Source organism: Eriocheir sinensis, chromosome 23 (assembly GCF_024679095.1).
Source record: "Eriocheir sinensis breed Jianghai 21 chromosome 23, ASM2467909v1, whole genome shotgun sequence".
NCBI lineage: Eukaryota > Metazoa > Arthropoda > Malacostraca > Decapoda > Varunidae > Eriocheir > Eriocheir sinensis.
Genome location: NC_066531.1, coordinates 11,244,832 through 11,256,899, shown reverse-complemented (window position 1 = coordinate 11,256,899; position 12,068 = coordinate 11,244,832). Strand labels below are relative to the sequence as shown.

Here is a 12,068-nt window from a genome sequence, read left to right as displayed (position 1 = left end):
ACGATCTTCAACGGGAAAACCACCCATGAAAACCCGGTGAATCTTCTCAGTGGCCTTGGGAAATAGTCGTGGCGGAAGATCGGCACGCCCAGGAACAGTGCTAACCTACGGGTCCTCGCACGAGTATCTAAACTGAGGGTCCACCTTCCAACACCCACTCAGCGGACCTTGCAACACACACACACACACACACACACACACACACACACACACACACACACACACACACACACACTCACCAGAGCCTTCGCACTCCTACTAACCATGAACTTTACATTTCAGCCCGGAATCGTGCCAAATCTATTCTCCGACTTACCAAAACCTCTTTTCATCAATAGAAAATGTCAACACCTTGCTTTTTTTCTAATTCTTCCCGTGTCTTCTGGCACTTCGCCAATAAAATCTCCACCACTTTCACTTCTTCCTCTTTCCCTTCTCTCCTTAACCCTTACGGGAGCAATGCCGTCTCATCTATCTCTAAGGCTGAACTCTTCGCTCAGACTTTCTGTAAGAACTCCACCCTGGACGATTCTGGGCATATTCCTCCTACTCATACCCCCTCTGACTCCTTTTTGTCTGTTATTAAGATTATACATAATTATGTCTTCTATGCCCTCTCTGGCCTCAACTCTCAGAAGGCATATGGACCTGATGGAGTGCCTCCTATTGTCCTTAAAAACTGTGCTTCCATGCTGACACCCTGCCTGGTAAAACTCTTTCGTCTCTACCTATCATCATCTACATCTACTGGCAGTATGCTCGTTCCAATCCCTCAAACTATAGCCCTGTAGTTTTACTTTCCTGTCTATCTAAAGCTTTTGAATCAATCCTTAACCGAAAGATTCAAAAGCACCTTTCCACTTATAACCTTCTATCTGATCGCCAGTATGGATTCCGCAAGGGGCGTCCCACTGGCGATCTTCTTGCTCTCGTAACTGACTCTTGGTCATCCTCTGTTAGCCGTTTCGGTGAAACTTTCTCAGTTGCGCTAGACATATCGAAAGCCTTCGATAGAGTCTGGTACAAGTCTTTGCTTTCTAAACTGCCCTCTTTGGATTATATCCCTCTCTCTGTTCCCTTATCTCCAGTTTCCTTTCCGGCCGTTCTCTCTCTGCGGTGGTAGACGGTCACTGCTCTTCCCCTAAACCTAACAACAGTGGTGTTCCACATGGGTCTGTCCTATCACCCACTCTCTTCTTTCTATTCATCAATGATCTTTCCATACCAAACTGTCCTGTCCACTCATACGCCGACGTCTCCACTCTGCATTATTCAACTTCTTCCAATAGAAGGCCATCCCAACAGGAGGTACACGACTCCAGACTGGAGTCTGCAGAACGCTTAACCTCAGACCTTGCTATCATTTCCGATTGGGGTAGAAGGAACCTTGTGTCCTTCAATGCCTCAAAAACTCAATTTATCCACCTATCAACTCGACACAATCTTCCAAACGCTTATCCCCTATTCTTCGACAACAATCAGCTGTCACCTTCTTCAACACTAAATATTCTCGGTCTATTCTTAACTCAAAATCTAAACTGGAAACTTCATATCTCCTCTCTCGCTAAATCAGCTTCATCGAGGTTTGGCGTTCTGTATCGTCTCCTCCAATTCTTCTCCCCCGCACTGTTGCTATCCATGTACTGGGGCCTTGTCCGCCCTCGTATGGAATATGCATCTCACGTGTGGGGGGGCTCCACTCACACAGCTCTTCTGGACAGAGTGGAGTCTAAGGCTCTTCGTCACATCAGCTCTCCTCCTCCAACTGATAGTCTTCTACTTATTAAATTCCGTCGCGATGTTGCCTCTTTCAATTTTATATCGCTATTTTCACGCTGACTGCTCTTCTGAACTTGTTAACTGCATGCCTCCCCCCTTCCCGCGACCTCGCTGCACACGACTTACTACGCATGCTCATCCCTATACTGTCCAAACCCCGTAAGCAAGAGTTAACCAACATCTTCACTCTTTCATCCCTCACGCTGGTAAACTCTGCAAAAATCTTCCTTCATCTGTATTTCCTCCTGCCTACGACTTGAACTCTTTCGAGAGTATCAGGAGAGGAGAGTATCAAGACACCTCTCCTCCCGAAATTGACCCCTCTTTCGGCCACCTCTTTTGATTTTTTTTTTGTAGGAGCAGCAAGTAGCGGGCTTTTTTTTATATTAGTTTTCTTTCTTTGTGCCCTTGAGCTGTCTCCTTTGTTGTAAAAACACTCACTCACCATTCTTTGCGACGCGCACCAGGTCGTCGAGGCCACTGACTGGGATGTGACCTTCGCCCATACCGCCCGAGATGACCACCAGGTCGTATGTGTCTGAGAGAGAGAGAGAGAGAGAGAGAGAGAGAGAGAGAGAGAGAGAGAGAGAGAGAGAGAGAGAGAGATGTAGAAGAAAAATACGTATATTAATCTTTACATATGAAACAACAACAATAACAATAATTCCACTCACACAGCTCTCCTGGACAGAGTGGAGTCTAAGTCTCCTCGTCTCATCAGTTCTCCTCCTCTTACTGGCAACCTTCTACCTCTTAAAGTCCGCCGCTATGTTGCCTCTTTTTCTATCTTCTATCGATATCTTCATAATGATTGCTGTTCTGAACTTCCTAACTGCATTCCTCCCTCCCTCCCGCGGCCCCGCTGCACACGACTTTCTACTCAAGCTCATCCCTATACTATCCAAATCCCTTATGCAAGAGGTAAACTCTGGAACAACCTTCCTTCGTCTGTATTTCCTCTTGCCCATGTCTTGATTTATTTCAAGAAGAGTGTATCAAGACACCTCTCCACTCGAAATTGACCTCTATTTTGGCTACTCTTTACTTTTATCTTTCATGGGAGCGGCGAGTAGCGGGCTTTTTTTTTGTACTCTTTTTGTTGCCCTTGAGCCGTGTCCTTTGACGTAAAAAAAAAATTACAAATACCTTTGGGCACGGTGGAGTGTCCGCTGCCGATAAACTCCAGGAAGTCGTTGGTATAGATGCCAGTCTCCCGCTGCATCATCATGCCCTCCGACGGGTCCACAGCGTCTATGTGCCTGTGGGAGTGGCTGTAGTAGTAGCAGTAGTAGTAGTAGAAGTTATAGCAGTAGTAGTAGTTGTTGGGAATCAGTAAATTTACCCTACCCAACAGTTAGGTCACCCGCAAAGTGAATAACACACCCGTCAGACAATCCCAAAGAAACAAGTGCTTACCAGCTTTTAGGTGGTGAAGGTATCCAACAAGCAACTCCAGACAGCCGAACAAATAATAATCCTACCGGATCCGTGTAGTAAAATCTATCTGTCTCAAATAACTGCTGGGGGCACTTAGCTGAGAAGCGGGTTTCAAAAGATATTGTTGTCTCTGAAGTCTCGTTGCCGGGTGTAGTATCCCTCAGTCAGGTAATAGAAGGCACACTGCGTCCGATTTAATGGGTGGGCTGCAGTGCCTTGGTCTTTACTTTGTGAAGGCCGGTGGTGGAGTGAGAGAAAACCAACCACGTGTGTCTGAAGCGATATTTTTATTTTCTCTCGCCAGATGGCGTGGCTTTCCTCTCTGTTTCCATCGGTTAAATTATCCTTGCTCTTTAATTATAATTCAGCAAGGACAATTAGTTATTATTTCATGAAAGGAAACACTTCACTATTGTTTTTCCTTTCATGGTAAATGTGGTTAGTCTTCAGGCAGTGAATAAGTTGATTCTGTCTCGGTTTGGGAGCCGATGACCGAAGTATTTAAGTACCATCCAAGGCTTAGTTGAGCTCAGGCGATACTCATAGTTGGCTTGAGCTCTCGGCCCGAGACTAGTTCCATAAGGGAAATAGTTAATTTGTCTAGTCCCACGGTTAACTGGCCTAATTCCTAACATAGTATAGTCTATCGATTTTAACTTGAGCCCTTGGGCGTGACACAAGGATTCCCCACGAGACCGCGCTGGTGCCACATCACTCCATTACTCTCCTCAGAGAGGGTGGCTACCTCTCTCTCTCTCTCTCTCTCTCTCTCTCTCTCTCTCTCTCTCTCTCTCTTTGCATGGCTGCGCAGGGCGCGAGAGTGAGATCTACTTCATTTGTCCATTGTGGCGTAACGTTGAATGGTGCGGCCTGGCGCCTGTTGCCAAGGTCCGTCAGGCGGCAACGTTGCATGAGCCACGTTGCCAAGTGATATGGAAGGTTTACTGAGTCGTTGTCTTTCCCTCTAATCCCAAGCCATTCATAACACCACGCAGTCGTATTATGAATATATATATATATATATATATATATATATATATATATATATATATATATATATATATATATATATATATATATATATATATATATATATATTCCAAAAATAGATAACGTACAGACTAACAGTGAGACATAATGCCATGCGCAGGTCATCGCTAGATCTGTAAACAAATGGGGTTTCCCCGGGCTAAGCCACAGGGCTCAATTTTAAGTTAGAGTTGATGGAGTATAGTAATGCCGCTCCTGCCCGCTCCCAGTTCCCACCCAGCGGCCCTGCCTCTACACAAGCTGCTGTAATTTCCAACACATCATCTTCATCTCTTGGGGTTGGAGTCGTGTTGAGGCTGAGGCACTGGCAGGCAGGAGGCAGTGGACTGGAGGATATTTAAGTATGGTGACCGTACTTCCCCCTGTCTGCGGCCCTGCGGCACCCACCTGAAGCCTTCCCGGTGGAGTTCGCGGCCCACACACCCCGTCCCGGCGGCCACGTCCAGCACCCTGGCCTTGGCTCGCCGCTCCAGGGGTACCCAACGCAGCGCCTCCTCCAACGTGATGGCGGGGCCACGGTACCCGCCTTTCCAGATCATCTAAGGGGACGGGGAAGCAGATGATTACAGGTGCGTACCCCAGGGGCCGCATCACTTCACTCCCGGACCTCACGGAGTAGTCGCCGGTTTAACGCAAAATCATTCCAGCGATACCCCATGATTCTGCATAGGCACTTGGTACCGAAGGCATCTCTCTCTCTCTCTCTCTCTCTCTCTCTCTCTCTCTCACCATCTCCTCGTAGTTCTCGGACCACTTGTCGTAGCCGGCCGCCATCTCCTCCGGCGTGATCCCCGGCCTGTGGACGTTCGCGTCCACCCTCATTGCCACGTCGCCCTGACTGCCGCCCTCAGACATTATCCTGCAGCAGGGAAGAGACGGGAGAATCACAGGCAGGGCATGACTACAGTACAGTACAATTCCTTTATACATCCTTTATATATTTACAAAGGTAGGTACGGTTTTCTAGCCCGCGCCGCACTCCTCGCTGACTCGCCGGCTGGCTCTCAAGCTCCGCCCACCTCCATGACAGGCATGGCCCGCCTCTCTCTCTCTCTCTCTCTCTCTCTCTCTCTCTCTCTCTCTCTCTCTCTGGAATGAAATAGACGAAGCAATTACATAGTTAGTGCAGGGACGATAGCTTGGTTTAAGAGTAGACTGGATAGCTACATGGACGAGGATGACAGGTGATAGTGAGGTGTGGGTGCAGTAAGGCTCCCCAGCTTATTGCACGGCCAGCTGAAGTTGCTCTCTCTCTCTCTCTCTCTCTCTCTCTCTCTCTCTCTCTCTCTCTCTCTCTCTCTCTCTCTCTCTCTCTCTCTGTGTGTGTGTGTGTGTGTGTGTGTGTGTGTGTGTGAGAGAGAGAGAGAGAGAGAGAGAGAGAGAATCGTGATAAGGCTGTGATGAATGAATTACACACACACACACACACACACACACACACACACACACACACTCTGCCAGGCTACACGGTCTGACAGGGCGGCAGTTCGAGCCCGCTCAGGGCGAATTCTTTCCGTTGACTAGGAGTGGTTACTATCCCCCCTTGAGCCAAGGGATGGGGTGTGGTGTGTGAAGTCCTGGCAGTACCCATAGATCGACGATAAAGAGCACTTGCTCATGTCGGGAGGGTACCTGCTGCTGGCGATTATGAGCTTCGGGAGGGCAGCATGAGCCAATGCAAGATGGCGCCACTATAAACACTCGCCTGCGCCAGAACGGGCTGGGCTGACTGTCAGGCCCCACCGGGAAGAAGCCTTGGGCAGACCATCAGGCCCCACCGAGAAGAAGCCTACCGGCGCAATAGCCCGCGACGTAAAAAAAAAAAATAGTCGCCATGTTAACCATTTTTCTTCTAATCCGACATAAAAATAGTTGTAAGCTCTAAAATGTCTTACTTTTATGAAAATTCCATTTAAAAGAAATATGTTAAAATCCTTCAACCTATTAGGCCCGACACGTACCATTCAAGTCACTTGTCGGGACCCAGAAGACCATAACAGCACAATTAATTAATAGTGACCCCAATCAGAGGCAAATACCGGAGGGAGATATGGAGACAAGTATTGTAAATATGATAGGAGAGGGAAGTGTCACGGGGTAAAATAAGATTAATAACAGGAGTGTGCTCACAAGGAGGTAGCTAGCCGACAACGGTTGATTCCCGCGGCACGCCAGGAGACACGACGGTGTACACACCCTGACTAGGGAGTACTAACACGACATACCTGCTCAAATCTCCCGTGGGGTTCCTATTTACTCTCCTTATGGGGCTGGAAGGCACATACGCACAGGCAAAAGGGTTACTGATAAAGCTCGTGTACAACTATGCACAGACTTTATTACATAAAGGAACAAGACACGGACAGATCTCACATACACACCCAGCTGAGCCTAGCGTTTCTCGTGCTCGCACAAGACTAACGTGCCCTGGCTACACTAACAACTAGCTACTTAACTTAGTGCGGAGGGAGAAGAGTAGAGGCTCGTTGCACAGCCTTGCTCGAGGTGGCTGCAGCTTGTCCTTCCTGCCGTGGGTCCTCTCATCAGGCGCGTGATGTCGGCGGTAGATGCGGCTTTCAGAAAGAGGCCGCCGCGGACTCGACACACCCAAACTGAGACCCGGTGTGGGCTGTATCCCGAAGTGGCGAAGCCCAGGATCCCCGCACTCCAGCAGGAGGAAAACCGCGTGGTGCCAAGAGGTAGGGTAGGTGACCTCACCAGACGGCGGTCAGGGGGAGAAGTCAGCCCCGAGCCGCGGCGAGTGACCTGACGGGCCCCAACTCGCCCGGCCGAGATGCAAAACGCTGCTGGCGAGGAAAAATACAACAGAGGGTGCTGACAGCACTCTATGCAATACTGCCATAGGCAGATATCGTTACACTTCTCTGACGCGCAGCTATAACTTGCAAGTGCATGGCACCGCAATATAAACAGCGGAGCAAGCTACGTACAGACACGAAGAGGAAAGCAACAATCGCGAGCTAGCAACACAGGCCGCCCAGCCAGGCCGCGGGCGGCAACAGCCCCCATGGCGGGAAGCACAAAGACAATAGCCCAACATCCTCACAGCAGAGGCATACAAGCTGCAGTAATGCACACACTACTATGCACCTGCAGAGAGTGGAGTGGTGACTCCTGAAAGTGCGTAAACGCAGGTAAAACACAGCGGGCGACCCGCACGAAAATGCACGCCTTGGCATCACTACGCTCGTCGCCTAGGCAACGAACAGACTGAGTCATCGTGACCCCGCCCCGCGCCTAGGTCACGTGACGAACTAGGAAAACGCGTCAACAGCTTCCCTATAGCAAATACTATAAAAATAACTTGTCGCGAATCTAAACCGAGACAGGAAGGAAAGCAATTAGTCAGATATACAAAGTCGTAAACATCTGATAAGCACTAACACTAACAAGGGAGGTTACGGAAAATACCAAGACCCACATACAGAAAACAGATACGGTACCCAGTAGGCTTGGTCAGAAAGTGTGGAAAACCATTCAAAAGACTTTAAACACGTGACCTCAGTCGTGACGACATGCTATAAGCGAATAACTAAACAGATAAGTCACTGTGGGAGCGTCATAAGAGTGAATCACGAATAGCAGGATAAGTAAACAATACAATATAATGAGCGAGCCAATGTTTGTTGACAGGAAGTATTGGCTACTGGTTATGTAGAAAATTAAAGCGTGTCAAGAATGTAGTTCCGCCTAAAGCAAAGAAAAAATGTGACCTAGAAATCAGTAGTAAGACCAGACCGAGCTTGGTTCTCGCCTCAAGCAGACCTGCTACTCACTCAGCTGAGAATGGCTGTTGTGATCTTAATCGTGAGTATAAATTGAGAATCTAAGGAAAACCGACTGTATTGTCCTGGAGATTATAATGTAGGAGATGTGTAGTAGGATTGTGAGTGGGACAGGATTGTGATTATTTTATTGCGATGTAAAGCAAAGGTAGAAACCGCTGGGTGTGGTATAATTTGGTGCTTCCGTGAAATTGTAGTAGATAATACTATAAGAATGTGTTATTAGGATTTGAGGAGAGTACATAATTATTGTGATGTAACCAGAGAGAAACAAACCACTGCTTGTGGAATGACGAGTGTTATTATTATTGGCAACACCTGAGCACATATTGTAGTATTATGTTTTAGACATGTCGTTTGTCATATGTTGTATCCATTGCTGAATATGCCAGTGTTATGATCGTCTGAGCATATAATATTGCGTAAGGCAATTACTTTCATTTAATTTTAAATAAATGTATATTTTCTTTTTCCCTTGATTATCTCGGAACACCAGTCTCTAATAACAACCTCAGCCAGATCACTCTCCCAGGGATACGAGACAGTGATATCATTTATGGAGTAATTAATGAGTGATGAAAGAGTTGTTTTAATACAAGCTGATGCAAATAAAATAAAATGTAAGAATTAAATACAAGAAAAGAAGGATCCACAAACTTTGCCGCCCGCGTTCGTTACCCTTAAAAAGGAGGGTCTTGAAATTATGATATAATAAATACGACCCTCCAAACTTGCTGATTCATTCAGTCATGTGTAGTTACCTAGTAATCTTTCAATGACATTTTGTACCAATCTTACTTCTCTTCTATAAATACTATCCGTTAAAATTACTAATACCTATGTAATTAATCAAGCACTCGATAACATCTGTAATCGTCATTCAGGTGTGTCGAGACTTCTGAATAATGTACGTACGTCATTAGGCTCGGGATATCGCAGATAATGGCGGACACTTGACTTTCTTCGCGGACAACAGGTAAAATACGGGACCTAACACTAACCCGGGAACACACACACGTTACCGCATTAATCACACGACGGACTCAAAATAGCCTCGCAAACCGTCTTGGGCGGCCGCCAAGTCATTACAAATAAGTCATCCAGTGTGGAGAAGTTCGTTTCCGAGCGGGAGAGCGTGCGAGGAAGAGCCAGTTTGCCGGATTACTTGTTTTCGTCTTTTTCTTGAAGGCCGGACTTGGGAGATATTTGTATAATGAATGATGTATAACTATTTTCACTCACAGCCACTATCACATCTTAGTGTTGCTTAATACAGATGAAGGTTTTCCTTATATACTTATTTGTCATAGAGAGAGAGAGAGAGAGAGAGAGAGAGAGAGAGAGAGAGAGAGAGAGAGAGAGAGAGAGCTTCCTCAGGCAGGCTACCCATTTATCGACCAGCCCGAAAAGAAAGAAGGATGAATAGCTGGGTGAGCCCACTGACTGCCCAAGCCGGGATTCGAACCCGGGCCCGCGGATTCGTAGCTAACCACTAGACCATGGAGGCATAAAAAAAGATTCAAGGGGTGAGAAACTTGCTATATGTAGAGAGACTCAAGCATCTAATGCAGCCATTGTCAACAAGATGACTGAAGTTGCTAACGCTTGTCTGCACACACTTTAGATGTTCTGGCTCATGATCAAACAATTGGTAACATAAAAGAAAATGTGGTTCATGTTATAAAATACGTTTGAAACCATCACCATGCCTCAGCAAGATATGGAGAGAGACGGTCAATGTCTTGTTCTGCTCCAGGACACTAGACGAACCATGTTTGAACTGGGTCAAGGCGTGGCTTAGCAATAGGAAGCAAATAGTGCAAATCAATGGTAAAAGATCTCACTCGGGATGTGTTACGGGTGGGGTCCCACAAGGTTCGGTATTAGGTCTACTTTTGTTTATTATTTATATCAGTGACTTAGATACAGGAATTAGTAGTGATGTCAGTAAGTTTTTTTTGTTTTTTTTACAACAAAGGAGGCAGCACAAGGGCACACAAAAAAAGAAAACAATAATAAAAAAAAGTCCGCTACTCGCTGCTCCTAAGAAATATATAAAAGAGGTGTCCAAAACCAAGGTCAAATTCGGGAGGAGAGATGTCCTGATACCCTCCTCTTGAAAGAGTTCAAGTCGTAAGCAGGAGGAAATACATATGAAGGAAGATTGTTCCAGAGTTTACCAGCTTGAGGGATGAAAGAGTGAAGATGCTGGTTAACTCTTGCATAAGGGGTTTGGACAGTATAGGGATGAGCATGAGTAGAAAGTCGTGTGCAGCGAGGCCGCGGGAGGGAGGGAGGCATGCAGTTAGCAATTTCAGAAGAGCAGTCAGAGTGGAAATATCGATAGCAGATAGAAAGAGAGGCAACATGGCAGCGGAATTAAAGAGGTAGAAGACTGTTAGTAAGAAGAGGGAAGGTGATGAGACGAAGAGCCTTAGACTCTGTCCAGTAGAGCAGTTTGAGTGGAACCCCTCATCACATGAGATGCATATTCCATACGAGGGCTGACAAGGTCCCTGTATGTGGACAGAATCTGGGAGGGGAAAAGAACTGGCGGAGATGATACAAAACGCCCAACCTCGAGGAAGATGATTTAGTAAGAGGAGATATGAGGTTTCCAGTTGAGATTTTGAGTTAAGGATAGACCGAGGATGTTTAGTGTTGAGGAAGGTGATAGCTGGGTGTTGTCAAAGAATAGGGGATAGTTGTTTGGAAGATTGTATCGAGTGGATAGGTGGAGAAAATGTGTTTTTGAGGCGTTGAAGGACAACAGGTTCCTCTTGCCCCAATCGGAAATTATAGTAAGGTCTGAGGCTGAGCGTTCTGCAGCCTCCAGCCTTGAGTCGTTAAGTTCTTGTAGGGTGGGTATTCTATTAAAAGAAGTTGAGTAATGCAGAGTGGAATCATCGGTGTAGGAATGGACAGGACAGTTCGTTTTGGAAAAAAGATCATCAATGAACAACAGAAAGAGAGTGGGACATAGGACAGAACCCCGTGGGACACCACTGTTAATAGATTTAGGGGAAGAACAGTGACCGTCTACCACAGCAGAGATAGAACGGCCGGAAAGGAAACTGGAGATAAAGGAACAGAGAGAGGGATAGAATCCGAAAGAGGGTAGTTTAGAAAGCAAAGACCTGTGCCAGACTCTATCGAAGGGTTTCGATATGTCTAGCGCAACCGAGAAAGTTTCACCGAAACGGCTAAGATAGGATGACCAAGAGTCAGTTAAGAGAGCAAGAAGATCGGCAGTAGAATGCCCCTTGCGGAACCCATACTGGAGATCAGATAGAAGGTCAGAAGTGGAAAGGTGCTTTTGAATCTTCCGGTTAAGGATTGATTCAAAAGCTTTAAATAAACAAGAAAGTAAAGCTATAGGACGGTAGTTTGAAGGATTGGAACCGTCACCCTTCTTAGGCACAGGCTGTATGAAGGCATACTTCCAGCAGGAAGGAAAGGTAGATGTTGACAGGCAAAGGCGAAAGAGTTTGACCAGGCAGGGTGACAGCGCAGAGGCACAGTTTTTAAGGACAATAGGAGGCACTCCATCAGCTCCATAAGCCTTCTGAGGATTGAGGCCAGAGAGGGCATAGAAAACATCATTTTGAAGAATCTTTATAACAGGCACAAAGATGTCAGAGGGTGGATGAGTAGGAGGAATATGCCCAGAATCGTCCAGAGTGGAGTTTTAGAAAAGTTTGAGAGAAGAGTTCAGCCTTAGAGATAGATGAGACGGCAGTGTTGCCGTCAGGACTGAGGAGTGGAGGGAAAGATGAAGAAGTGAAGTTGAGGAGATGATTTTGGCTAGATGCCAGAAGTCACGGGAAGAGTTAGAGAAAGCAAGGTTTTGGCATTTTCTATTAATGAAAGAGTTTTTGGTTAGTCGGAGAATAGATTTGGCACGATTCCGGCCAGAAATATGAAGTTCATAATTAGCATTAGTTTGAAGGCTCTGGTACCTTTTGTGAGCTGCCTCTATCATTGACCGCACGAGAA

At 46.5% G+C, this 12,068-nt stretch overlaps 1 protein-coding gene across 1 annotated transcript in view; it reads right to left on the bottom strand.

Moving 5' to 3' along the window:
* The window catches only part of LOC127002476 (demethylmenaquinone methyltransferase-like), a 111,959-nt gene that overhangs the window by 1,663 nt on the left and 98,228 nt on the right, over positions 1–12,068 (bottom strand). The window contains exons 2-5 of the mRNA XM_050868470.1: positions 4,996–5,125; positions 4,654–4,805; positions 2,926–3,038; positions 2,225–2,317 (exon numbers count right to left, since the gene is read on the bottom strand). Coding sequence (XP_050724427.1) covers positions 2,225–2,317; positions 2,926–3,038; positions 4,654–4,805; positions 4,996–5,121 — 484 coding nt within the window. The 5' untranslated portion in view covers positions 5,122–5,125. The remainder of the gene's footprint in view (positions 1–2,224; positions 2,318–2,925; positions 3,039–4,653; positions 4,806–4,995; positions 5,126–12,068) is intronic.